This window comes from Panthera leo, chromosome A2 (genome assembly GCF_018350215.1).
Source record: "Panthera leo isolate Ple1 chromosome A2, P.leo_Ple1_pat1.1, whole genome shotgun sequence".
In the NCBI taxonomy this organism is placed as follows: Eukaryota; Metazoa; Chordata; class Mammalia; order Carnivora; family Felidae; genus Panthera; species Panthera leo.
This window is the reverse complement of record NC_056680.1, coordinates 90061861-90087927: the sequence shown is the minus strand read 5'-3', so window position 1 is coordinate 90087927 and position 26067 is coordinate 90061861. Positions and strand designations below refer to the sequence as shown.

Here is a 26067-nt window from a genome sequence, read left to right as displayed (position 1 = left end):
AGAATGTTGCATTAGAACGAGTGGCTTACGTATGATGAAGATCGAGAAATGACAAGCTATGGTATTGGAAGGGCCATCTATATGGCCTGAGGCACAATTTGTAAAAATGGAAGCGGATGAAAGAAGTGATTTTCAAACTTTAATGTGCCTATGAATCTCCTGGGGATCTTGTTAAAATGCAGATTATGATTCTGTAGATCTGGGATGAGGACTGAAGCTCTGTAGTTATAACGAGTTACCAGGTGATGCCGATTTGTTGATCCGGGAACCACAATTTGAGTGGCAAAACACTGGATAAGCCCACCATCGACTTCTACGCATACTCTCTTTATTAAAAAACCTTCTATCCCACTTTGCTGAAGGGGATGGACCTTAGAAAGTACGTGTTATACCTGGTCCCACTTGTTGCCCTGTTGGGGTAGAGGACCTGATGCAACTAGAAACTACCCATAATCTGAACTCAGCTGATTGAAATTTCTCATGAGATTCTGAACTTACACACTAGAGACTGAGTCTGCAAATCATCGGTGGGCAGTGGCTCTCTAAGACCTATTTTCCCCAAGTTTAGCAGCAAAACAAGCTTAGGCCATATGTCACTTGAAATTTTGGGGAGTAGCAATCAGGAAGAAGCTGGTTCTTAGGATAAAGAATGGAGCACAGGCACAGAAAATTAATGAGACGAAAGAATAAAGTGCTAGAGTGAGAAGGTGATTATCTCCAACTCAACCTTTCTCCTCAAATATGCCCTAAACAAGTATGTGGCCTCTCTGGCCTGCATTGTTGACTTTCCTCCTCACACTGGCTAAATCATATTCTTCCTTGGTGTCTTGATTTAGAAAGCTCCTTAAGGAAGCTTTCTCTGCCAGCTGAAGCTGGTGGGTGGCCTCCTATGTGTGCCTATAGCACCTCTTGGTGTCCAGATCATAGCATTTATCACCATGACAACCACCATTGGGATATTTATTTGCCAAATGTCTTATATATTCTCTACGCATTTTTCTTGATAAAAACTAGTTGAAGTTAGATATTCTAGTTCCATTTATTAACATCATTTTCACTTTTTATATAAAAAGGAGCTCAAGAGAGATTACATGACTTGCCCAAGAGCACATAGTTTGTGGGTGGTGGTAATTAGGGTTTGAGAGCAGAGATGATCTAGGTCAAAGCTCGTCCTCTTAGCCATCGTCTTTCCCCAGACTCTTGATCACTGTATTGCCCTGTCTGGTGGTTGGCTGGTACAGAGCAGTTCTCAAAGGTATTTGTTGAATGGATGTGGCTGAATGTGAGTGAATAAAGCTATTTGTTAAGCCAATTAGCCTTATAACAGAACTGAGTGAAGGATTGTGTAGTACTGCTCTTAAGAAGTCCTTAACAAAAATATCTTTTATGAAATCTATAACCGGTAGATCAGATGTGCACCACACCATACTCTGCTCAGCGTCGCAAATTTTCGAATTGATGGTGGTTCTTAGTCCATCCCTTGTCCTAATCCCTCGACCTAAACGTTGAAAGACCACCTGGAATCTTTGCTTGGACTCTAAATATTATATGGCTACAGCATTCCAACATGGGTTCTCCCTGCACACAGAATTGTCAGAGCTCTCTCTAATCTAGGAGCTGCAGTGTCCAGCGAAGCTAGCGTGATTGCGTTTGTTTCCCAACACTTGTACTGTATATGACTCCAAATGCAGTGACACTATGTCGTCCACATCCAGTTGACTATGCTGTAGCACCCGGGAAAAAGGTTGACACATGAAGCGTTTTCCGTGGCTGCTAACACGCTTAGTCAGCACAATCACTAGCAGGATGAGTGGGCAAGTCAAGGAAGTATCTTCCTTACAAGTATCACGTCCCAACTGTTCTTTAAACGCCACAGGATCCCTATCACAGAACAAAAAAGAGAAATACACAAACAACCCTAAACCAAATTTATCAGTGACCCCCGTTGCGTCCTAGTCGTGCAAAGACTAGGCTGGTTGTTTTTAAGATCTTTTCAGCCAAATGCAAAGCTACCTTCAGAAATGTTTTTTGCCCACGTGGATCGCGCAAACGCTAATTACTAACGGGCTAAGAAACACGCAACCAGGGAGACTGGCCGCACCTCCGGGAATAAACTGGCACCTCTAGAAATAAAGCTCTGCAGCCAATGCGGCGCCACCGCCCGCGGGATTGGCGGCCTCGGCCGTGACGTAGCCTGGGCGGGCCGAGTCGGTTTGCGACAGAGGCCGCGGGTCCCGGCCGGGGAAGCTGAGAAGAGGTATCTGCAGCGCAGTGCTCGGCCCGCGAGCTCGCTCTTCGCCAGCCCGGAGGGCTTCTTTCTCCAACGCGCGACTCGCCGGCGCTGCAGAGCCTCGGCCCCGAAACCCGGCGGGGGTGTGAACCTGAGACCAGCAGACCCCGGCGAGGCCAGGACTCCCCAGCGCGAGGGCGGCAGGGGACGCAGAGGTTTGGCCTGCGGGCGCGGGGCGGGCGCGGGGCGGGCGCGGGGCGGGCGCGGGGCGGGCGCGGGGCGGGCGCGGGGCGGGCGCGGGGCGGGCGCGGGGCGTTTCCCGGGAGGGTGGCCAATCTGTGCGGGGCCGAGGCGGGATTTTCTCTTCCGCTGGCGCGGTCCGGGCCGACTCTCCTGCTGAGAGAGGAACGGGAGCTGCTGAAAGCGCGACGCTGCGCTGGTAGTTGCAACACTTGAGAGGGGAACCGAGTTGCCCTGCGCGGCTGCGGCCGCGACCTGAAGGTGCACCGGTGCGGGAGAGGTCCGAGGGGCGCTCGGCTCGGGCAACTTCACTTCTTCCGCCGCTCGAGAATTGGAGGGGTGGAGAGGTGCCGGGGGTTTGGAGAAGGGCTTGTAATGAATTCTCAGGACCACCGCCTCCTCGAGCGTGGAGGTATTGGTGCTCACCAGAATACTTAGAAAGGTTGGGAAACTATCGCGTAAAGTAATGGGGTGGTGAGGGGTGGGGATCGTGGGTAGCCCCGGGAGCGCGGGGCCGCCGATTTGCTTTGCAAGCCGCAGGCGTCCGGAGGGGTTGAGCGCCGAGATTTGGGGAAGTGGGAGCTGCCCGGGCGGGGCGTCCCGAGGAGACTCGGCCACGCGCTGTTTGTTTCCTTTCACTTCCTGCAGCGGCCGCTCGCTATGAGGAGGGGAGCGGGCCTAGGGCGGAGCGGCCTCGTCCCCCGGGCCTGAGCGCCCACCCGCTGCCGCCGCGGGACGTCCCCAACCCTCCGGGGCTTTCGGCCATGGGCGATCGGTGAATAGGCGGCGTGGGGAGTCGTGGACCTGCCACTTCGGGAGGTAATGCTGGCTCAGTTTTGAGTGGCTCGGGGAGAGCGAAGAAACCCTAAAATGGAGGACTTTACTACCAGGACGTACGGCACCAGTGGCCTGGACAACAGACCTCTGTTCGGAGAGACGTCGGCCAAGGTGAGTGCGGACCCGGATTCCAGGGTAGTGGGTTTGTGTGTCTGTGTGTCTGCGCTCCCGCCCAGAGTCCTGGTTGCGGCCCCGGGAAGCACTTGTGGGTAGAAAGAGCTGTTTCTTTTATCCTGCTTCCCTCTTAAGATGTTTGTCCTGCCACTTGGCTCTTTTTTGGGGGTAGGGTTGGCCCGGAGCTCTGAAAGCAGGGATGGGGGGTGGGTGGAGAAAAGTTCAGGAAGTTCTGGGTTGATAGGGGCCCTTCAGGGGAGTGCGGAAGCCTCTCTCCGTGGGGATCGAGTGCTAATCTCTGAGAGGCTTCAGGTGTGAGACCAAAGCTTTGGTAAGAAAGAACCCTGCAGAGGTGCTTCTGATTAGTATTTATCTAGAGCCATTAAGGGTTTATACTGAGGCAGCCAAGCAAAGAAAAAGAGGCTTGGAATCAGTTTTTGTTTGATGGCATTCCATTCCTGGAAGGGATCAAAGGGTCTCTGGACCTAAACAAGCTATAGTATCTTGTTTTAGCCTTCTGACAAGGATAATGCCTTCTTACAAGCTTTATCATGTGATGCTCAGGGCCAGTAATTGAAGACAGAGCTCTTTTCCTGTCTTCAGCTGTAACTTTGAGTTGTTTTGGCAAGATTAGCCTGTGTTTTTTTGTTTTTGTTTTTTTTTTCCAGCTAGAAAGTGATCTTGGTAACCTTTCACCCCTGAAAAGGACTTTCAGGCCTCTCAGAAAGGAGGGCACATGTGGAGTCCAGAGCTTCTTGGGTTTCTCAGCTTTGGCGGGGGATCTCTAACACCAAGGATTGGAAACTTGTACACCCGGGAGTGTGGGGCATAGTCCTGAATTTGGGCTGCCAGCCTGACACAGGACAACTACTTTATTTTTTAAATTCTTTGTGGATGTCCTTTCTTAAAGTATCTTAACAAGAAAATGCTTTAAGCTTGATCTCTAGGAAGATGCACCTTGTTTATTTGGGGGCTTTGCATAATCCCTGCCCACATTGCTTGTGGTTTGAGAAGCATGGTTGTAGTTTATTAGACGTACCTGTTTCTGCTACAGTTATTGACCATTATGTGACAGGCCCTGGGGATCCAAGGAACATAGGTGAGGGAAATATGTAGACTAATGTGATGCGTTGAATCTGTGCTATGGCGGGGCATAGAGGGGGTATGTTGGGGTACACAGGAGAAACTGGTCACTTTTGTTTGGGAAGCTTTGGCAAGATCTTGGATGGCTTCTCCATTCAGATTTTCTGATAGCCTTGGGCTTTCAGATATAAATGTCCCTAAATTGGGGTTTAACAAGAAGAGGATTTGAGGCCTGGAGAGTGGAGGCAGCAGCTTGCTGCTTGTTGGACCCAGGGCACCTGACTGTCCAGCTGTTCCAAGAGCTAAGAGGTTCACTGTCAGCCTCATGTGCCTTGGTGCACAGATTGGGGTTCTGGGTGATGTAGACTTCTGATCCCCTTTTTAAGCCCCACAGCCCATGAATACTGAGGTGGATGATTTGGTAGTGGACTTGATTTATAGAGGCACTGAGAAATATTGATGTTTTCTGACTTGCTTGGGCCTAGATAGTTAATGACTGTAAGTTTCCTATTGCCTGTGATCAAGTTGAAACCATCCAAGAACCTTTCAAAATGTTTATCTGTTGGCTTCATAATTATTTAGTCCAAGAGTATATGGGCCTGGCAAGGCAGCTTTGGGCATTTATGACAGAAGATTTGGCTACTCAGAGACAACATTAAGAATAAGATAATTGGGGCACCTGGGTGGCTCAGTCGGTTAAGCGTCTGACTTCTGCTCAGGTAACGATCTCCCCGTTGAGAGTTCGAGCCCTGCATCAGGCTCTGTGCTGACAGCTCAGCGCCTGCAGCCTGTTTCAGATTTTCTCTCTCTCTCAAAAATAGATAAACATTAAAAAAAGTTTTTTTAGATAAGATATAATTCCAGATAACAGAATTGCTCCCTTTAACCCCCTCCATGAGGCTGACAGAATAATTGGACATAGAGAAGTTACACAGAACTGAGAAACAGACCAGTGGTCTGAGGATGGGAGGAAACCTCGTGACTTTTTTTTTTTTTTTTTTTTTCCAGTCAGCACAAAAGTGTTATTTCTTTTAAGGATAACAATTAAACCATATCCAAGGTCTTAACTTACAGTTAGAAGCCAAAGTGGCATCTATTTTTATTTATTTTAATGTGTATTTTTGAGAGAGAGCGCACGTGCGAGCAGGGGAGGGGCAGAGAGAGGAAGACACAGAATCGGACGCAGGCTCCAGGCTCTGAGCTGTCAGCACAGAGCCCGAATGCAGGGCTCATACTCAGGGACCATGAGATCATGACCTGAGCTCAAGTTGGATGCTTAACCGACTGAGCCACCCAGGTGCCCCCAAAGCGGCTATTGAAAGCATTAGCTATTGAGGTGCAGTACACGCACTCAGGGAAATTGCTTCGCCATCTGAAGCTTACGTCAAACTTTGCTTGGTTGACAGCTGAGCTCTGCTGGTGCCTGGGTGTGGTTGAGGGTAAGAGTATATCTGTGCATCGTATGTCTTACAAGTTGAGATGTCAGGTGTGAAGAGACGGAGATTTGTGTCTTTAAGGACAGCAAATGATTTTATTGGAGGATCTGAGGTGGGCAAGGCACAGGAACTGGGTAGGACATGTTGCAGTGGAGCCATTCCCAAGGAGGACAGTCAGTGCCAGAGCAGGCTGGGTTCCTGCAGACCCAGAGAAAAACCTTCATTGGCCCCTACGTGTAGGTTTTCCCTGCTTGCTCTCTTTCAGATGCTAGGAAACTGGACACAAAAGTCACTTAACAGTGAAACTTAATACATTACAACTCCTGAGGAGAAAATCCAGAAAGGGGAAAGCCTACGTCCTGTCATAATCTGATAGAGCCTCTGAGCTTCCAGTAACCATGTTTGCTCTACAGCAACTGACCACATATGGCCTCTCAATTTTAAATCGAGAAAGGACCGGAGAGCTTTAGGTCCAGTCTCTAGCTTTAAGGCAAAGGTGACTGAAAGCCCACAGAGCAGAGCAACGTCTTAAGGGAAGTCGTGTGTCCTCAGTGCCACAGGCACCCTGCTAGGCGTTCCACTTTCCTTTGCTTGGTCACCCAATTCCTTTGTGAGGTGGGCATTGTTACTTTTGGAATTAAGGAAACCAAACACAAAGCAGGCTGCTTGTTCAGTCACCCTACTAGTTCTTGCCTGGTAATGTTTTAACAACTTGCTTTCTTGAGTTGAATAGGATAGTAAATGGTAAATTATGCAGTCTGTGCTACGTACTTTGTTTTTTATTAAAAATTCTTTTTTAATGTTTATTTTGACAGCACACGCATACAAGTAGGGGAGGGGCAGAGAGGGAGAGAGAGAATCCCAAGCAGGCTCCACGCTGTCAGTGCAGAGCCCGATGTGGGGCTCAAACTCCCGAACCATGAGATTATGACCTGAGCCCGTATCAAGAGTCAGACGCTGATCTGACTGAGCCTCCCAGGAGCCCCTGTGCTACATACTTTGAAAAGCACTATAGACATTCACATACCAGTTTTCCATTCACAGGAAACAGGTGAGTCACAGAGTAAGTGAAAGATACTAGAATCTACTGTAGAACAACTGATACGTAACCCAGTGGGACTCGAGCAGCTCTCTTGGGCAGTCTCTGAAGGAACTTTTGTTTTCACCTGTACGGGATGCACATACTTCATTTACCAAAGTCCAAACTTACTCAAACTTAGAGTTTGGTAAATGAAGTATGTGCATCGTGTACAGGGATCCCGTACTCAGAATTCAGCATGATGCTTAGGAATACCCTCTCACATAGAGCCATAGAGGGAAAGGTGAAGTGAAGCAGTTCTGTCATTACCCAAATATTGAAGGGATAATAGACAAAGAAAGAAAGGAACGATGTTTATCTTTTTGGAAAACTGTCATTCCTTTGGAATTACATATTGCTGGGTGGGGTAGCTTTAGAATCCTGGTCAGAATGTTGTTTTCATCTATTTTTATCCATTCCCAAGTTCTGGGATATAGTTAGGTATATTCTCTAGAGTGAAAAATAGCTGTGGCACAGTTACCTGGATGGATATATCTGGGATTTCCAAGCCTATGCTCTAGCTTAGCATTTTCTAAAGGAGCACTAGCCAGTAGAAATAAAGTGAGAGCTGCATATGTGATTTTAAATGTCGTAGTAACCATGCTAAAGTATAAACAGGTAAAATTAATTTTAATACGTCTTATTTAATTTCCTATCAAAAATACACTTGAGGGGAGCCTTGGTGGCTGAGTCGGTTGAGCATCCGACTTCGGCTCAGGTCATGATCTCGCAGTTCGTGAGTTCAAGCCCCGCGTTGGGCTCTGTGATAACAGCTCAGAGCCTGGAGCCTGCTTCCGATTCTGTGTCTCCCTCTCTCTCTCTCTGCCCCTCCCCCACTTGCTCACGCGCACATGCTCTCTCTCTCTCTCTCTCTCTCTCTCTCTCTCTCTAAATAAACATAAAAAAGGTTAAAAAAAAAAAGTACATTTGAGGGGCGTCTGGGTGGCACAGTTGGTTAAGCTTCTGACTCTTGGTTTCAGCTCAGCTCATGACCTCATGGTTTATGAGTTCAATCTCCATGTCAGGGTCCTTGCTGACAGTGCAGAGCCTGCTTGGGATCTCTGCCCCTCCCCTGCTCACTCTCTTTGTCTCTCTCAAATAAATAAACTTAAGTACGTTTGAATGTACAATCAATATAAAAAGCAGACACATGTTTACATTTCTGGACTAAGCCTTCGAAATCCAGCGTGTATTTTTCACTTTGAGCCCCTGTCAGTTTGTGCTGGACACATTCCGGGTGCTCAGTAACCACAGAGAGCCAGTGCTACGTTATTGGACAGCACAGTTCTGAAGCAGGTGAGTTCTTAGTTACGGTGGTTCCATAATCATTATCACAAAATATTTTTCTTTTCTGTGGGACTTCTCAGAACCTTTAACATGGCAATTTTCTCAGGGACTCTGATTGGAGAGAGTGATAAGTAGTACTTCTGGACTGTTGGTGACGTAGCCTTTTAGGACTGGCACGAGGTGTTATATATGGAGTTCTTACCTCCCCCATGGGAGCGTTCATGAGACCAGTTTCTACAGGGCACCCTTTGGGAAATATTACTGTACAAAGCCTCATCCTTTGCTCCTTCCTTCCTTCCCTCCCTCCCTCTGTCCTGAACTAAAACCTGGAGAAATTCCCCCTCTCTTGTGCAGGGAAGTCTTTATTATTATTATTGTTATTATTATTGTTTTTTAAGTTAATTTATTTGGAGAGCACACACACGAGCAGGGTGGGGGTAGAGAGAGAACCCCAAGCAGGCTCCAGGCTGTCATGCTGTCAGCACTGATTTACGGGGCTTGGTCTCACGAACCCTGACATCATGACCTGAGCTGAAGTCAAGAGTCCGATGCTTAACAGACTGAGCCACCCAGGAGCCCCTCCAGGACTGCCTTTAAAAGTATGCCTTAGGACAGCACATAGTTGGGTGTCTTTCTGTGTAATGGAGGGGTGCTATGTTAACCTCAAGCTTGTGAGTCGGTCTTCGTTTGGTTTGCTGGCTACCTTCCCAATCATCTGAAGTCCGTGTGTTCCAGTGCAGATGGGGTGAACCCAGGCCGGGAGGGAGAGGATGGCTGTCTCTGGGGAGAACGGAAACCAGCACCTCCTCGCTGGAGCAAGCGGGAATATACTGGTAGAATATAGTATAAACTGCCTTCTAGACCAGCCTATTCTGTTGATTTGTCACTGATCCCCAAAATAAGTGATTGATTTTCTAAGGGGGTGGTGATGGTGGTTGGATGTTATAGAAGAAAATGAGTGACTTTGGCCAAGGTGCATACATTGAACTCTGATGATCGGGGTGGGGGTGGGGCGCTCTGTGTAGAGGACAAGTTACTGGGCCCTGAGGCTCAGATCTTTGGTTCCAAAGGCAAGAGTTGCGTGTACAAAAAGCATCCTCTGTTCTTTTCCTGTAAACAATACATATAAAATTGTTGGGGGCGGGGGGAAGGTCTTTTTATGACCGGTACTCCAGTTAAAGCAATTCAGACTTGGGGCATGTGGCTTCTGCAAATGATAGTGTAAAATGAGAGTGTTCCTTCGTGTTCTTTTTTTGTGGGAGGGTGGGTTTAAAGGTTGCTGCTTATTTAAGGACAAAGCTATGATTAAGATAGTTGTGTCTGGCTGTCGCCCTTCCCCCTGCCTAGAACCCTAAAGTCTTTCCTCTGAGGGGTGCAGGCTTCTAGTTTCTTTCCTCTTGACACAGCTTCTGGGCAAACTCAGAGCACAACTCCTGTCTCCCTCATGGGAGAGGTCGTAGCCCAAGGGACCAGATCAGCCGTCCCCTTGCCTCTCAGATAGCCTGACAAACCACTTTGAGTTGCGGTTTCTTGTGCTGGAGACAGTTCAGGATGATTCAGGCCATTGCTTTTTTCTTCCCTACCATAATAAATTTGCTCTTTCTCATCCTCAGACCAGAGGACTGGGGATCTCTGGGGGTTGGACTCTGGCAGAGGTAACTTGGGAAGGCTCTCAGAGGATGCTGGTGCATAGAGAGGGCTGAAATCTCTGGGTCTTAACCCAAGCTGTGTGGACACTCCGGGCAGGCTGGCGCCTCTCCACCCACCTCTTTGCTTTTAGCTGTCTCGTGCTATGGGCAAATGCTGTTTACCTTTCCGTAGCATTGTTGCCAAACCCTGAAATCGGATTGGTGGTGTGCAGTAAGCCTGTCTCTGAGTCACTGGGTGTCAAGCAGAGAAAGTTGTAGTAAGAGGAGGGCAGCCCAATAAGAAGACAGGGGAGCATCGCCAAATCTGAGTTGCCCTATTGAGCCTAGGAACATGATTAGCAGAATATGTGGCAGTCATGGCAGGACGTGGATGGGCCTTGAAACTTCTCAAGGGGGCCTCGAAACTTCTTGAGGTTATCATGTGCTGTGCTCAGAGTCTTGGTGCCAGCCAGAGGGTCCTGGTATGTTACATGTTAACCTGGTGTCTGTTACTGGTTCTGCAAGACAGACATTTCAACTGGTATCCCACTCCTGGTCTCTGTAATTAGCTTCAGGAAAAAGAATGAAAGGACAGAGTTATTAATTGTTGCAAGGTGGCGAAGGAACGTGTCTGTATGCAGCCCCTGAAGTTACTACGAGGGAGAGCCTCTTAAAGGTTTAAGTGAGTAAAGAAACCTGTTCCTGAGGCTCAGCACCCTCTCTTCTCCAAATATCTGAATCCTGTTCCGTTTCCGTCTCCACCTTAGAGCCTTTCTTAAGACCCAGCCTGCACCCATGCTGCCCTTAAAGGAGCCTGGTGGCCAGAGGTGCCCCCTGGAACTTAACTCCTTGTGTTGTCTGGGATTTGTTGAGTTTGTGCCTTCCTGACCCGAGTGTAACCTCCTTGAGGTCCAGCTGCCTTAACCTCCAGCTGCCTCATTTCTCCAGCCTCTCTGGCACTGGGTGTAATGCCTTACCCGATTCTTGGAGTTACGTATGCTAAGCCTTAAGTGAACATCGAGCAACATCAGAAGGGTAACCTACATTCTTGGGACATACTGGGTGACAGTAGAAGAGGGGGCTGGTGTTCAGAAACCTGGAACACTGGATACCACAACAGGAAATGGTGCTTCAGGCTCTCATGCAGTTAGAGTCCTCATGTGATCCTCTCCTTGCTGAGCTTCAGCAAAGGGGCAGGTAGGAAACTTCATACAGTATTGCATAAAAACTGTAAACCGAGGTTGGCCTCTAAGAGGGCTGTCTGGTCTGCTGAGTTGTCCTCTCGATAGGTGTGAGTTTTGTAGGTGTGTGGTGGTGGGCTGGGTCTACTGAAATGAGTCCTTTTTTTTGTACGGTCAGTCTATGGGCCATGTATATGTATGATCATACACACACACACACACACGCAGCGTTTTAAAGTTTATTTTGAGAAAGTGTGTGCATGAGAGAGAGGGGCAAATGGGGAGAGAGAATCTCAAGCAGGCTCTGCACCGTCAGTGTAGAACCCAGTGCAGGGGGCTCCATCTTATGAACCGTGAGATCACAGCTTGAGCTGAAATCAAGAGTCAGAGACTTAACCAACTGAGCCACGCAGGCGCCCCTCTAATATTTTTTGAACTGCTTTAGGATCCAGTGGGTTGACAAATTTGAGTGTCCCTGTGGGAATGATGGAATGCATTTGAAATTGGGGCTGACTTAGAAATTGGGGCCAGGGTCTGGACCGTCTCCATTCCCACTCATCTCCGAGGACCCAACATGTCATTGGTAAGACACCTCATTAGATGTAGAAATAATACCAATGCCATATTAGCAGCTGTTGACTGGCTCTGGTAAATGTCACTCTGTTCTAGGGGCTTGACGTATATTATCTCTAAATCCTTAGAGCAACTGTACATGTTTGACCACTGTACAAATATGGCAATTTAGGCTTAAAAGTTGAGTGACTCCTCTAAGGACATAGGCTGGCATATGGCAGGAGAATAAATCTGCCTAGTCCATCAGGCACCTCACCTCATAGTGTTGTACTCTGCCTCCTGTGCTGAAGGTCACGGCACATAAAATAAGGCCTTTCCTGTGGGTACCTTTGCCCCTTAAACTTGTGGAGTAGGTTTGTTCTCTATTTTTACTGCTGCTGAATGCCCCTAAGTGGTGCTTTAATAAAATTAATACAGTTCAAGTGCGCATGTCTATGAGAAAGAATCTGGTGGGATGGATATACAAAAGTATTCACAAATGCAAAGTACTTCAAAATACCGATCTGTGAAATAAGGGAAGCACTTAAAGATGTCTATGCATGGTACTTTGTCCAAATGGAGATGGGGGGCCATTGGTGTTCAGATGTACACGCAGTGGTGGTGGTCGTGGTGCATTTGTGAGAGTTGTGGGTGTGAGGGTGATAAAAGCATGGGCGTGTCTGCGTTCTCATAAATACTGTCTTACGCTGCCTCTGCTCCTGGCATCGTTCAAAGTCCCATGTGTCTTTGGGAAGTCTGAGCGGTAGCACCTATGATCAAGTGCACTATCACCTAGATTTTGCCAGTGAGATAAGGTGTCCCCTGGCTTTCCACCCTTTGGATGCTGTCCCTAGGTTTGCTCCAGATGAAAGTGTGAGGGGTGTTCCTACTTAAGAGTATGTAGCTCTGGGGGAACCAAATGAACCCACTGGAAGGTGTGAGATTTCCTGCTTCATCTGGGCCCCAACCTTCCACGTTTTACGTCCTCTTGGTATGTTTATTCCTATAGGGCTGCCTCTTAAGACCTCTGACTGGGCCATTCCCAGAACTTTCCTGACAAGAAGTTTTGCACTGTGATTTGGAAGAAATAAAAGGAAAATCATTTCCGAGAATTGGCCACTTATTTATGGTATTGGAACCCTTACGTTCGAGAAATGCAAGGACTTTTGAAACAGAATTGTAGGATGTGCTCAAGGGTCTGAATCACTCAGTCTAGTTAACAATGGTAGGAAGTGGTGTCCTTTGGACATTTCATACGTGCTGAATGGATTGTTTGCTCTTTCCCTCATAAAAGAAGATAATCACTGTCTTTAATGACGTGAAGCTCTTGTGGGTTATGGAGGATAAGTTTTGAATTTAAAATGGGGTTGAGGCCTTTATTGAAAGAATGAGCAAAGTGCTGGAAGCCTGTTCTAGGGGCTAGAGAAAATTATAGTTGGGGCACCAGATCGGAGGGTTTTGAGTCTTAGGCCTTGAAGCAAATGTAGGATTTTTGACGGGAGGAGGTGACTGGGAATCCCAAGCAGGAGGTCCAGCTGTGTCAAAGGGGTAGGAGCAGGAAAGTACAGGAAATGGTAAAGGAACTCTGAGCACCACTGTGACAGAGGAAAAGCTGGGCTGGGCAGAGAGCCTTGAATGCTGTACTAGGAAGAATGATTTTCTTCTGGAGGCTATAGGTTGTTGAGTATGAATGTATGTATATTTGTATTCAGTTATTAACTGAGCGCATACTACGTCTGTGGAGGTGTAATATATGTTGGGTAGTTATCTTTTTTCACAGAGCATGTGTGTACTGCACGGAAGATAGAAAGGCATTAAACAAATCATTTTTCTTCTCTCTGTCTTCCTTATTATAAGCTTCAGTCACTCTGCACCTCCCCCCCCCCCTTTTATTCATCTAGTACCCAAGCTTACTCCTGCTTCAGGGCCTTTGCACATGCTGCAGTGGCTTGTTTGCAATACCTTTCTGCCAGATCTTTGCCTGTGTCATTCCTTTCCCTTATAAAGGCCCCTGCTCAGTGTCACATCCTTAGGATTCTTTGACCTTTTTTTAAAAATAGCCCCCCATCTCCACCCTGGTCACTCTCCATTGACCCTGTTTGATTTTCTTCCTAATTTCCTAACACTTTGCCTGTAAAATGAATGGAGAATGAATGACCAACATCAAAGTGGGATGCAGTATGGATGGAAGGCTCTTCCGATGTTGGAGGGAATTGAGATTTTTGGGCTGGAGATGGACTCCATGAAGGAGAGATTGAACATAAAGCCGGAAATGGTGATAATTACTTGAGCCAGGAAACGGATGCAGGATCAGAGAAGCTGGTCACCTTTTGATCCTCTTCAGGCTGAAAGGGGTGGAAACAGGAGGAGTTATCTTCCTGTTGTTGGCATCTTACTTATTTATTTAAAAATTTTTTTTAATGTTTATTTATTTTTGAGACAGAGAGAGACAGAGCATGAGCAGGGAAGGGGCAGAGAGAGGGAGACACAGAATGTGAAGCAGGCTCCAGGCTCTGAGCTGTCAGCACAGAGCCTGACACGGGGCTCGAACTCACGGACTGTGAGATCATGACCTGAGCCGAAGTCGGACGCTTAACCGACTGAGCCACCCAGGTGCCCCGGCATCTTATTTTTAAAAGGATGTCTGCTGATGTATAGCTTCAAGAATGGGATCAGGAAGCTGAGTTGAGACGGATCTGCAAACCGCTTTCTGGAGAGAGACAGCGACAGCTCACTCACAAGGCAGTGGCAATACAGTGAAGGCTCAGCTGAAAACACGAATTTGCAGTAAACTCAGGTAGTGTGTATTTCAGCTAATATTTGGGCATCTAGTATGTGCTGGGTACTGTGGTCAGCAGAGGGAAATGACCACTTCTATCCAGTTCTCTGGCACCTTTATACAGTCAGAAGGTTATTTCCACTCTGGACAGTGGCAGCTTCCCAAGCCACATAGCTTGGTTTTGTCTGAATTACAGAAAGGTTTTCCTGCCAGTGGGGTGATGCAGGCTGGTGCCAGGGTGCCCAGCTTGGAGAGTGAAGCATTGGGCTGGATTGCAGCCATGTGGCCGTGTGTAGTGAGTGGCCCACAGTGTGACAGTGAACAAGGAATACGTGGCCCCTGGGAGACGCACGGGAAACTGGTAGGTAGGGTTAGGACAGTCGAAAGGCTTCACAGCGAGGCTTCGTGCCAGAGCATAGAAGCGGTCGAGGGTTTGGAGGGACTCAGGACTGGGTTTTCAAAGCATGAAGAGCAGATGAACAGATCCACTGGGGAGTTTTCCATGCATTAGAAGCTGCTGACTCCATGGTCCGAAATTGATAGGGGGGCCCTCAAGTTAGAGCTTTGGTGTAACTGATGGGGAACGGTCTAGTCAGTGGGTGTACGTAGGGCAGAGTGTTGCAGGAATATAGATTTGGCCGAAGCAGATGCTGAAATAAGTGAACTAACTGGGACAAGGGGAAGAAGTTGACCGGTTATTGCCAGGGACATATATTTTAAAGAGGATGCTTTAGTCCGTTCAGGCTGCCACAGCAAAATACCACAGACTCGGGGATTTTATAAACATCAAACGTTTTTTTTCCTCTTTGTTTTCGAGGCCGGAAGTCCAAGATGAGGTGCAAACACAAGCTACAACCTCACATGGCTGAAAGGGCGAGGGAGATCTCTGGAACCCCCCATCAGGGTACTAATCCCATTCCAGAGGGCTCTACCCTCATGGTCTAATTATGTCCCAAAGACCCAACCTCTTAATATGGTCACATTGGGCATAAGGGTATCAGCCTGAGAAATTGGGGGACATGGACACTCAGCCCGTAGCAGAGGATATTAACTGAAGTTGCTAACTCCACCTGGCCCGTGAAGCGGGGAACACCCTGCACCCTACAGCCCGGCCCAGTGCACTGGGGATGAGTATGAGGGTGACACAGTCTCTCTCGGGGACCGGGTTCAGAGACCGAGGCAGCAGGGGAAATCCAGGGTGTGGGAGAAGTCTGCAGGTCCACGAAGCCATTTGCTCACATGGAACAGGTTTTGGGGGCTCACAGGGATGGCTCACAGGACTTGCAAGTGTGGGTATGAGGACTGATGGGAGAACATTTAGTGGGAGGGAGTGGGTGTGCTGGGATCTCTGGTGTTTGAGGAGCAGGATATTAAGGAGTCACAAAGTTAGAGGCGACACCAAAAATGGAATTCTCAGTCTTTCCCCAGCCCTTGGCCCCTCTTGTCTCCTTCCAGGGAGTGGAAGGGCACGTTTCCATGGCTTTGTCCCTCCAGGGGTTTTCTTTTCTGCAGAGAGCCTCCTGTTTTCCTTCCTCCTACTCCCTGGGAGTGACCACCAGCACTGCCAAAGGATGGACTCCGCAGCAGGGGCTGCTGCTGTGCCTCTGAAACCGGGGCTTGGTCTTGCCCTGGCGGAAAATGCATAACTGGGCTTGTACTCACATAGGGAAACCTAGATAATTCCATGGAACTAATGGGACCTAGCCTGGGAGGCACCAGTGGGCTGTCGGGCCTTTGTGGCTGGCAAAAACCTGACGTTGTGGGCTGTGGAACCAGGCCGTCGCTTGGGTGCAGTGGTGTCCCCGTGCTGCGGCGTGTCCATCCCGGAATGGTGAGGCCACGTGCTCTGCTGCCTGGGAGCTGAGATTTCTGAGGAGCCAGGCCCCCGATGAGTGATGAAAGTGGCCTCTGGTGGTGAGAGACCCTCTAAGCAAAATGCCCTTGGCCGCTTCTCTTGACGATTCTCTCCTCAGAGCGCAGGAGGTGTGCCGGGCTGCACGGAAGACAGGCCGCATGCCTCGCCCTAAGCTAACTGCCAGTCCTGATGGAGGATACGGCTCAGAGAGCATATTGCGATGCAGGAAGCATAAATCTGGGCAATGTGATCTTGTGCCAAGACCAGCACATCTCTTCTGAAGGGCGGTGAGGGGGGAGGTGGGGTGTGCCCGAGGATGGTGGCCAGAAAGGAAGGACAGTGGACTTGCTGTTCGAGTTGAGCTCTGAAGGGTGAGCAGTCAGATGGGGAGTGTGGCACGTCAGCCATCCCACCTCCCACCCTACAGCTCACTCTTTTGAGAACATTACGCCCTTTGTTTATCTTGTGGGTCAACGTGAGACGGTTATGTGTTAAGTAGCGGTGTTTTCTGCATCCGTGTATTTGCAGAGTCCCATGCCACGAACTCTTAGATCCAGAAGTTTGTCTCTTCTAATGATCCAGTGTGCTTAATAATTAGCAAGCCCTTTTAAACCCTATTGCACTTCCCACTTGGTTGTCAGGAGTGCTTAGGGCTAACATTTGAGCTTAAATCAGAAACGTTTTCTTCGCTTCAATTTATAATATGTTCATCATCTATCTTTCCACTTGCCAAACCCCTTTAGAAAATCTGCCTTGATCTTTTTATTGTTACTTAAATGGGTTAGAATTTTACTACAGTAGCCCAAGTCCTGAAATCCATTTTGGAAGTAGACAAAAAATAAGTGGCTCTGGAAATGTTAGCATTCCAAACAGTCTAGAACCAGGATGTTTCCAGGTTGCTGAGGGCAAATGCCAGTTTTTGGTTGTTTGGGGAGTTACTGCCAGTTTCCTCCCAGAGCCATCATTAAACACCTGAGCATTTGATATGAGTTTGGGGTTCTCTGTCTTGTATCAGGATGCTGGCTAATGACTGACCAGGCAAGATTGGGGGCTCCTCTGCTTTTTGATTGCTGGGGAGTAGGCCTTCTACTCTGGCCCAAGTGCAGTCTGAAGCTGATGATTCAGAACCAGAAACTGTTAAAGCAGGAAGGGACCAGATACCAGGTAGCCCAGTCCTCTGATACGGTAGACTCAGAGTTAGCCAGTGGCAGAATGGAGAGGAGAACCTTCGTCTCTTTAACTCTTAAAATTTCAGGGTCCACACAGATTAGTTTAAGGATTCTTAGACCTTTGGCCTCCATTTTGCTAAGAGCATTGGATAGACTTGGCCATTACCTGCCTTATGACCTTGACAGATGAATCCCATTGAACCTAGTTACTCATTAGTAAATAGAGATTGTATGTTCCTTACTTTACGGGGTTACCTTCTGCCATCCCAGGTACAAACCATTGGGATGTATGTTCTTCGTGTTCTCCTTCTCCATTTCAAAGTTAGATGAAGACTTAACTGCTTTGGGCCCAGGCTGACTCCAGCCCCTTTTCTCAGCTCTGACAAAGCTGGCTCGACTATTGGCCATGTCCATTTGCCATGCTTTTGTTCTCTCTGGGGTCTTGGTTAAGCTCCTTCTTCATGGGCCACCTTTTCTTTGCTTTTTGTTCATCTGCTAGTCCTCTTTCAGGTTTGACTTTCTCTTAGGTTCTCTCCCTTTCGCCTTAGTGCCCTCTTGAGCTCTGGATGGTATCAACTTGTGGAAGGTAAAGACCATTTTATTTTGCTGTGTTTGCATCTGGAATATAGGAATTTTTTTCATTTTAATGAGATATAATTGAGATGTTTAAATGAATAAATCGCTTACAAGGTTATACATGCAGAATTCCTCACAAAACTATACTCTATTTTCTGTGCTCATGTATACATACATATATTTATATATATGTCATATGCATATAAGCTAAGACTCTGAACTTGTTGCTGAGTCTTTGGCAAGGATGTCCCAATTCTGTATCCTATCCTCTCTGCAGGTAGGATCAAGGCTGATTCTGATCCTGTCAGGCTTTCTGGGGGAGTGAAAATAAGCAGCAGTACAAGATCTGAAGAAAGATCTGGGAGGGGAGAAGTTTTGATAGATGGAAATAGGGTATTAATAAAACTGGGGAAGAGAGTTTCTTTGAGAAATTATTTCTTTTCATGTACTTTTTTCTGATTTGGTGCATATTATTTTGAAAATTGCCCTTTGAAATGCTGACTATTTATAATTATTTCCTTACAGTGTTTTCTCTTTGGAGACTGGGACCTGGGAGAGCTACTAAAGCCTTGAAAAGTAATCTCTGTGCTAAGTGTCTTGTTGTGTTTGTCTAGACCAGCTGTAGCAACTGTAGGTGTTCTTCCAGTGAGAAGTGTCAACAGAATCCACTCTCTTGGCGTTGAATCCTGTCTCCTTCACTTACTGATCTGAGACCTTGGACAAATTGTTTCCCAGAGCCAATTTTGCCACCTGTAAGAGTCCTAATGCCACTTCACCCCAGGATTTGTAGAAGATAGGTACAAGGTCTTGGCATAGTTACCATCCCTTCACTATTACTATTATTTTTCCTCCTGCTCTGGATCCTAATTGGCATCTTGCTGTTTGGACATAAGTGATGCTTCTTGGCTACCTCAGCGGAACCTCTTCCCTGTCTTCTATTGGTAAAACAGCTGTTGTTGTGAGGTAAAACCTCACAGAGCAGACCTTTGTAAACTTTTGCAAATCCTTGGAACTCAGAGCAGATATTCTCAGTACAGACAGGAGTTAAGTTGAACCTTTTTCCCAAGGTAAAGACAATGGGGCTCCCATTAATAGACGGTCTCTACATCTTAGGTTAAGACACACACACACACACACACACACACACACACACACACACACACACACACACTTGTCTTGCATGTGGAAAGAAGTGATTAGTGATCGTAATTTTCCCCTGGGTCTCTTCGCTCACAGATGGTTGTTGCTGGGCAGGCTTCTCTAGCTATGGGATGAGAAGTGAGGGTGTGGTCAGTTGTTACCTTTGTCTACAGTGTGTGAATTGCAGTGGCCTTGGTCTGCAGAGTGGTCTGTCCTTGATTAGCTCAAACACACCCAGTTTAATGCTTGGCTTTCCTTCACTTTTCCCTCCCAGCTTTGCCTGCCTCTTAACTTTGGATTCTTATCTTTAAATGCAGACAACTTGAAAATGGCTCTGAATTCAGTTGCTTCTCTGTGCTTGTTCCTGTGCCCTTCCATCTGTGAGCTTTTGTTTTCTGGCTGCTCGTGGTCCATATCCCCCTGGTCCTTGCTCAGATGTTACCAGAACACTCATTAACACCACTGATTGCTCAGTTTTGACTTCTCAGAAATAAGACTACTTGGTATTCTCGCTGCCTGAAAATAGTGTTTCTTAATCAGGTCTTAAACTCTTAGGACTTTGTTCTGTAAATCCATATATTATACATGTATTATATATTACTAATATTATTATATATACACTAGTTTTATATATGTATAAAATATTTGAACTTTTTAGTCCCTACAGCTGAAACTTTATTTAGCCAGTGATCTTGATTTGGGAAACATGTTAAAAGTTGCTTTTTACTTGCTGTATGACTTTATGCAAATAATTTAACCACACTCAGTGGACCTAAATTTATATTAACTTACAAAATGAGGATTGAATTACATGAGAAATTAAAAAAAAAATTTTTTTTTTAATGTTGGTTTTTTATTTTTGAGAGACAGCACAAGTTGGGGAGGGGCAGAGAGAGAGAGACAGAGACACACACACAGAATCCGAAGCAGGCTCCAGGCTCTGAGCTGTTAGCACAGAGCCTGATGGGGCTCATGAGATCATGACCTGAGCCGAAGTCAGATGCTCAACCAACTGAGCCACCCAGGTGCCCTAGAAAAATTTCAAACCATCCTGTGGAATTGATTGGGTGGGCATAGGAATGAAGAGAAGGCTCAATGGGTAGGACCCCAGGCTGCAAATTCAGCCATATGATTCTACTTTTGTTATGTATTGAAGGTTTTTGCTACTAAGTAAGTTGGAAAAGCACTGGTCTAGATGTTCTGAGATTGCCTCCAGCCCTGGCATGGTGTGACCTCTGCTAGCAGAAGCATCTCCTTGTAAATGACATTAGAGAAGGACATGTAAGCAGTATCACAAGTAGGTCCAAACTCACAGCACTCAACATCATCTGCAGTCTGGTTCTGATCTCTTCACCACGGCTCTGGGCTGGCCATCCTAGTGGCTCCCGTCCCTTGGCTTCTGTTCAGACTGTTCCCAGCGTGCGTGGAGTATTGATAAGCATCCCTTGCCCATTTAGTCCTTCCCAGCTTTCAGAAGACTGTAGTGTAAAAATGGCCTGTCCTTTCAAGGAACCATTTCTTTCTTTTCTTTTAAATATTTACTCATCTTTCAGAGGGAGACAGAATATGAGCCGGGGAGGAGCAGAGAGAGAGGGACACACAGAATCCAGAGCAGGCTCCTGGCTCCACGCTGTCAGTACAGAGCCTCATATAGGTCTCGACCTCATGAACTGTGAGATCATGACCTGAGCGGAAGTCGGATGCCCAACTGAGCCTCCCGGGCGCCCCAAGAAACTTTTTCCAACTAGTTGTCCCTGTCTTCCTAAAGTACCTTTTCCACTCTGGTGGCTCAGTACACTTTGCCTTTCTGGCAGTTGTATGTATGTGTCAAGCTCAGAGAGAGGCAGGACCTTGGTGTTTTAATTCTAAGTCACCCCAGTGGCTAGCATTGTACCTTTCTGAAAGTGGATCCATCACAGGGCTAAACAGTTATTTTCTATTTCAGGATCGAATCATCAATTTAGTTGTTGGCAGCTTAACATCCTTATTGATTCTAGTAAGTACCTTTATTTTGTGTCTTCTGCAGGCTCTGAACCAAAGTTATTGAAAACTTGAGTATTGTGGTTACCACTCAAACCCAAAAAATAAAAAACTTAAAAGGGGCCAGTACATGACCATGTGAGGTACTGAAGTCATAGTTAAATTAATGCTTTCAGTTTCATTACTGCTTGAATAAAACTGCAGTTGGTAACAGGAAGAGCTAAATTGATTTCAGCCTTCAGTTGAGTATATGAAATAGCACACAGCAAATAACAAACTGAGTTTGCCTTGTCTAGGAACGTTGTACATAATCCACAACTGCCCCCTTCTACTACCTTAATTTATCACTAAAGCACATTCATTATCCTTTGGTTTAAAAAGATTATTTGGTCATGTAACAGTTCGGCATCCTGTGTAGTATAGCTTGGTGCTATCACTGTAAAATAAAGACAAGCTATATTTTCTGTGGTCTAAAGATGCCACATTTTTATTAAGTCTGCGAATTTTAGTGAAGTTGGTTTCATTGACTTCTTAATAAAAAGAATGGGTATCATGTTTTATCTAGGGTAGAAATAGAACTCCAGTGTATTAGAAACCTGCGTATTCTCCAGAATGTTCAGCAAAAACGGTTTTGGTTTTCATTTTTGTTGAAGTATTCAAAATAACATAACAAAGGTTGAACTTTTTCCAATGTAATCCTTAATCCTGGAATGAGGTTTAAATGCTTTCTAATCTTTTTGTTAAGAGGGTTTTTTGGAGCTTCGCTAGTTTTCTGAGCTGTGATGTTTTCTCCTTTGATGAAAGAGGAAGAGGAAGTGCTAAGAGAAGTAAGACACTGGAACAGATTTACAAATACTTTACTATTAACATACCTGTTGGTAGATACTATATAATAGGACATTGCTTAAACTCCAGTCTAGCCTACTATTGGAATTACTCCTAAGGCCTGACACAGTTTCTCTTCATACAGGTAACGCTGATCAGTGCTTTTGTTTTCCCTCAACTACCTCCAAAACCGCTGAATATATTTTTTGCTGTCTGCATCTCTTTGAGTAGTATTACTGCCTGCATACTTGTGAGTACTACTGAGAACCCTTGAGGGCAGACTGCTGCAGTGCCTACCTAGGACAGATTCCCAGCCTTAGATCTATAAGAAGGGGTGTGTCTAGTTACCCCCTAGTCCTGGCCCCACCAAGAATGTTAAGAATTCTCAGTATTTACTAATTTTAGAGATTTTATTTATCTTTGGAATCAGTTTCCTTTTCCCTTAAATCTCAAAGTTAAGTTCCTATCTAAAGGAAAACTCTTTTCCTTTGAAAGTGAAAAACAAAAAACCCCAACAGGAGGAAGGGGGAAAAAAAAGAGTTAAGACTTGGGTGGCCAAAACTTAAGGTTTAAGTTTAACTTACTTAATTCATCTTCCTTCAAGGGCTACAACATACAGGGTCCAACAGGCTTTGGCAAATGCCAGTACTGCTCTTAAGGGAAGAGATACATAGCACTCTGGATTTATTTCTGATAATTACAAAATTAGTCTATTTTAATCTCTGTGCATATCTCCCCAAATGAAAGTAATTAACCCAAGAATCTCCTGGGAAATCTTAAGCTACAGTTGTATCCTTATCACAAGAATGTACAATTTTACCATAAAGATGCTTTTCTTTTACATAAAGAAACAAAGATGGTGATAGGTCCTCACTTGGATATTGGACAGGTGCTTATTCATTAGTTGGCTTGTTGTTTCATTTCTTTTGAGAAGAGATAGAACCAAAACTATAAATGACACCCTTAAAAACAATAGTTTTGATTCACATGGGGCTTAAATCTTCATAGTGATGTGTTTAATTGACTTCGTTTGCTCGACCCCTATGATCTGAGGGAGACTTGGCCCACACCCTTCCAGAGCCTTTGGAACAAAGCTACCAGAGATGCTCCCCACCCTCCCAGCCTAACGCCCTGGAATGACACACAGGGTCTAGTTTGGTATAAAAACTCTTATTTTGTATTGGCAGTCTGACTCTGCTCTGAGAATTTAAAAGTTACCCTCCTTCCCAGTACCTAAAGAGAGCTGTACTTTTTACTCCTATAGAATTAAAACAGATCTACAAGGTACAAATTCTTGGATAGCTGGTCAATAATTGGATGACTATCGGTTTGAACATTACCAAAGGTGAGAAAGCAGGAATAAGCATCATCTTGGGTGTGGACACTCGGTACTACTAGAAAAAAGGGAAACAAAATTACATTCTGGTTGCATTAGTTTTAGGAATGTAGACTAAAAGTAAAGAGGGCCTCATTGAAGGAGAAAAGTTTATATGCATGAAATCTGTCACAGTGGAAAAAAGATTAGTTGAATTAAAATTTTTTAATGCCAGGACCAGTGACTTAATTAAACTTTGATTTAATGCTTCTTTTCTTTTTAGATCTACTGGTATCGACAAGGAGACTTAGAACCGAAATTTAGAAATCTAATTTACTACATCTTATTTTCGATCATCATGTTATGTATATGTGCAAACCTGTACTTCCATGACGTGGGGAAGTGAGGCTGCCAAGGAGAAACACTTATCAGGTCTCTGCGAAGCTGTACACTTGGACTGTAAGAGCTGGGTCAGGTGTGCTGAAGAATCTCCTGTGCAAGTCTGATACATGATTTTCATGTTAATTGTAAATCTAAAATTCCCTCTTGCAGGGGAGACGTATCCTAGATTGCTTTGCTTTTTTCTTTAAGGAGCTGATGTTGCACTGAAACATTCCAAACCTTAAAGCTCAAACAGCACAAGCAATTTTCACTTTTGAAATTAAAATTTTTTATAATGTAGGTGCATGGCGAAAGGCTATGTGACAATCTTGCATTTTAAGACAAATATTCTTTTATTTCTGTTAAACTGAATATACAATTATTGTTCCCTAGGCAACCAACTTTTGCTTATAACTACAATTAAATTTCACATTAACAAAACACAGACGGTGAAAAGACAACTTTGATTGTGAAGATCTAATTACAATAATAAATAAAATAATTTATACAAGTTTTTTTCTTTTTTTTTTTTGTTTTTGTTTTTGTGTGTGTGTGTGTGTGTGTGTGTGACTTTTCTATTGGGGTCATGTTCATTAAAGTCCTAGAGGCTAATTTTGGTTTAACCTTCTCTAATACAGGAATGACTCTTGATTTCTTTCCTTTGCTAACAGAAGCAAATTTTGTGTTTTTAAACTGCCTGAGAGGGAGAAGTTAAGTCGCACCCCACCAGCTAATGCACTAAAGTGAAGGGCAGACTGCAATACCTTCCTCAACTATTTCCTGGGTAATCTGTATAGCAAAACGTGTAAGAAACAAGCCTGGTATGGGGTAGGCAACTTTCCTTCCTTTGTCATTTAGTTTAATTTTACTTCAAAGTGCTAACTTTGTAAACCAACAACGGGGGGTTCCGAAGGGGTGAAAAGTCTACTTAGCTTCTGGTGAGCTGTGTTGCTACTCTCTTCCATATTCCCTTTAAAAGTAGTAAAAAACCTGTAGTGAATTTTAATTCTTTTAATGCTTTTCTGTGTACCCAGCCTAAATCAGCTCCCACTGCCAGCAATGGGTAAACCAAAAGCAACCGCCACACAATCGTCTCTTAGGTCTCCGTGTGTGTGTGTGTATGCTGGTTAACTTTCAGACTAAGGATACTTAACATTTTTGAGGGTCGCTGATAAGCTCCACGCCATGTTGACAGGACTTCTCTGAAATATGAAAAGGCCTGCTTGAGAATGGATAGAGCCATGTCTGATCTTCAGAGATGAATATCACTGCTTTTAAAACAGAGTAGTTAAGCTTTGGTGATTGTAAACTTTTTTTCAGTAGCTGAATGAAATTCCCTGCTGTCAATTAACACTAATCACAGGGATCTATGCAGTTAAGTCCTCCATACTCGAGTCACCTACACACTGTCATAAGACTAGACCTCAGATGATCCATTTAAAGGAGGTAAAAAGTCATAGCAGCAACACTGTATGTGGCTTCAGCACTGTAGCTATTTAAAAGCCATAGGAATGGTAAATTCAGCCTCTTGGGAGTTGCTCCTATTTCTTTGGAGATGTAATTAACAGTGTGGCTTCTTTGCCTGAGGTACCTGTCTCTTAAGAATTACCTAATGACAGTTGACCAAATCTTCAACATCCTTTGAGTCTTCTGAAACAGGACTGCCCAAAGATGATCCAATGATATTTGATTCTTCTCGATGATGTTGGAGTATTGGATCTGTAAGAAGTTAAGTTTTAAGTGTATGTACTCTAAACCAGATCAAGAAGTTAGAGTAAGTACTCTACCAAAGTGGAAAGTTAAACAAGATGATGAACTACTGTTGGATCAAGACTAAAACAACAGAACTAAGGAGCCTGACTTTCCCCTTAAGATGTAGCAGGCACAGGATGCAGTTCTATTATAGTACCTGTTAGAGTCGTCAAAGGCAAGACCGATTCGGTATCGATAACGTCAGATGCCTGGATAAAGCCATGTGGTGAAGGAACAATAAGTATTGTTTCATCGTCAATGGTTGTCTGATCAACTTGTTCTTCTATGGTAGGAGACTCGAGGTCCTAAACAATAGCAATTCAAAAAAATCAGATTCTGACTTCTTTGTCAGTTGTAAGATCCCTACCACATTTAGGTTTAAAAGGACTTAAATTCAAACACTGTCCCATGTTTTATAAAGCAAAGAAAAATGAAGCCTTAAAATGGACAAAAGTAATGACCCCCTACTCTCTTAAATATTGACAAAACAGAACCTAAAAGAAGCAATTCAGTTACAGGTTACCTGAATGTAGAAGAAACAAATGCTGTTACACTGGGGTCAGTAAGGTGGTTAAGCTGAACCACCAGGACCTATTATTAACCACCCTCCTGAAAATGATTCCATAGGT

The 26067-nt window shown here is 45.3% G+C and overlaps 2 protein-coding genes across 16 annotated transcripts in view; one reads left to right on the top strand and one right to left on the bottom strand.

Moving 5' to 3' along the window:
- Nucleotides 1–2221: 2221 nt before the first annotated feature.
- TMEM243 (transmembrane protein 243) lies at nucleotides 2222–24160 on the top strand. Of its 7 annotated transcripts, none has more exons than XM_042916846.1 (5): nucleotides 2222–2445; nucleotides 3119–3418; nucleotides 21131–21181; nucleotides 22136–22240; nucleotides 23589–24160. In XM_042916846.1, the coding sequence occupies exons 2-5, from the start codon at nucleotides 3341–3343 to the stop codon at nucleotides 23709–23711; spliced, it is 357 nt and encodes a 118-aa protein (XP_042772780.1). In that variant the 5' UTR covers nucleotides 2222–2445; nucleotides 3119–3340; the 3' UTR covers nucleotides 23712–24160. The 7 variants fall into 7 exon arrangements, with proteins under 7 accessions (XP_042772780.1, XP_042772772.1, XP_042772797.1 ...); XM_042916838.1 differs by lacking the exon at nucleotides 2222–2445 and adding an exon at nucleotides 2590–2731; XM_042916863.1 differs by lacking the exon at nucleotides 2222–2445 and adding an exon at nucleotides 2590–2739.
- DMTF1 (cyclin D binding myb like transcription factor 1) overlaps nucleotides 23152–26067 on the bottom strand; it is a 47876-nt gene continuing 44960 nt past the window's right edge. For 7 of the 9 annotated variants that reach the window (XM_042916770.1, XM_042916802.1, XM_042916752.1 and 4 more), the window contains 2 exons: nucleotides 25596–25743; nucleotides 24234–25405 (listed from right to left, as the gene is read on the bottom strand). In XM_042916770.1, coding sequence (XP_042772704.1) covers nucleotides 25296–25405; nucleotides 25596–25743 — 258 coding nt within the window. In that variant the 3' untranslated portion in view covers nucleotides 24234–25295. Of the gene's footprint in view, nucleotides 23385–24233; nucleotides 25406–25595; nucleotides 25744–26067 lie in introns of those variants that run through there. The other 2 variants (XM_042916796.1, XM_042916789.1) reach the window with 2 other exon arrangements.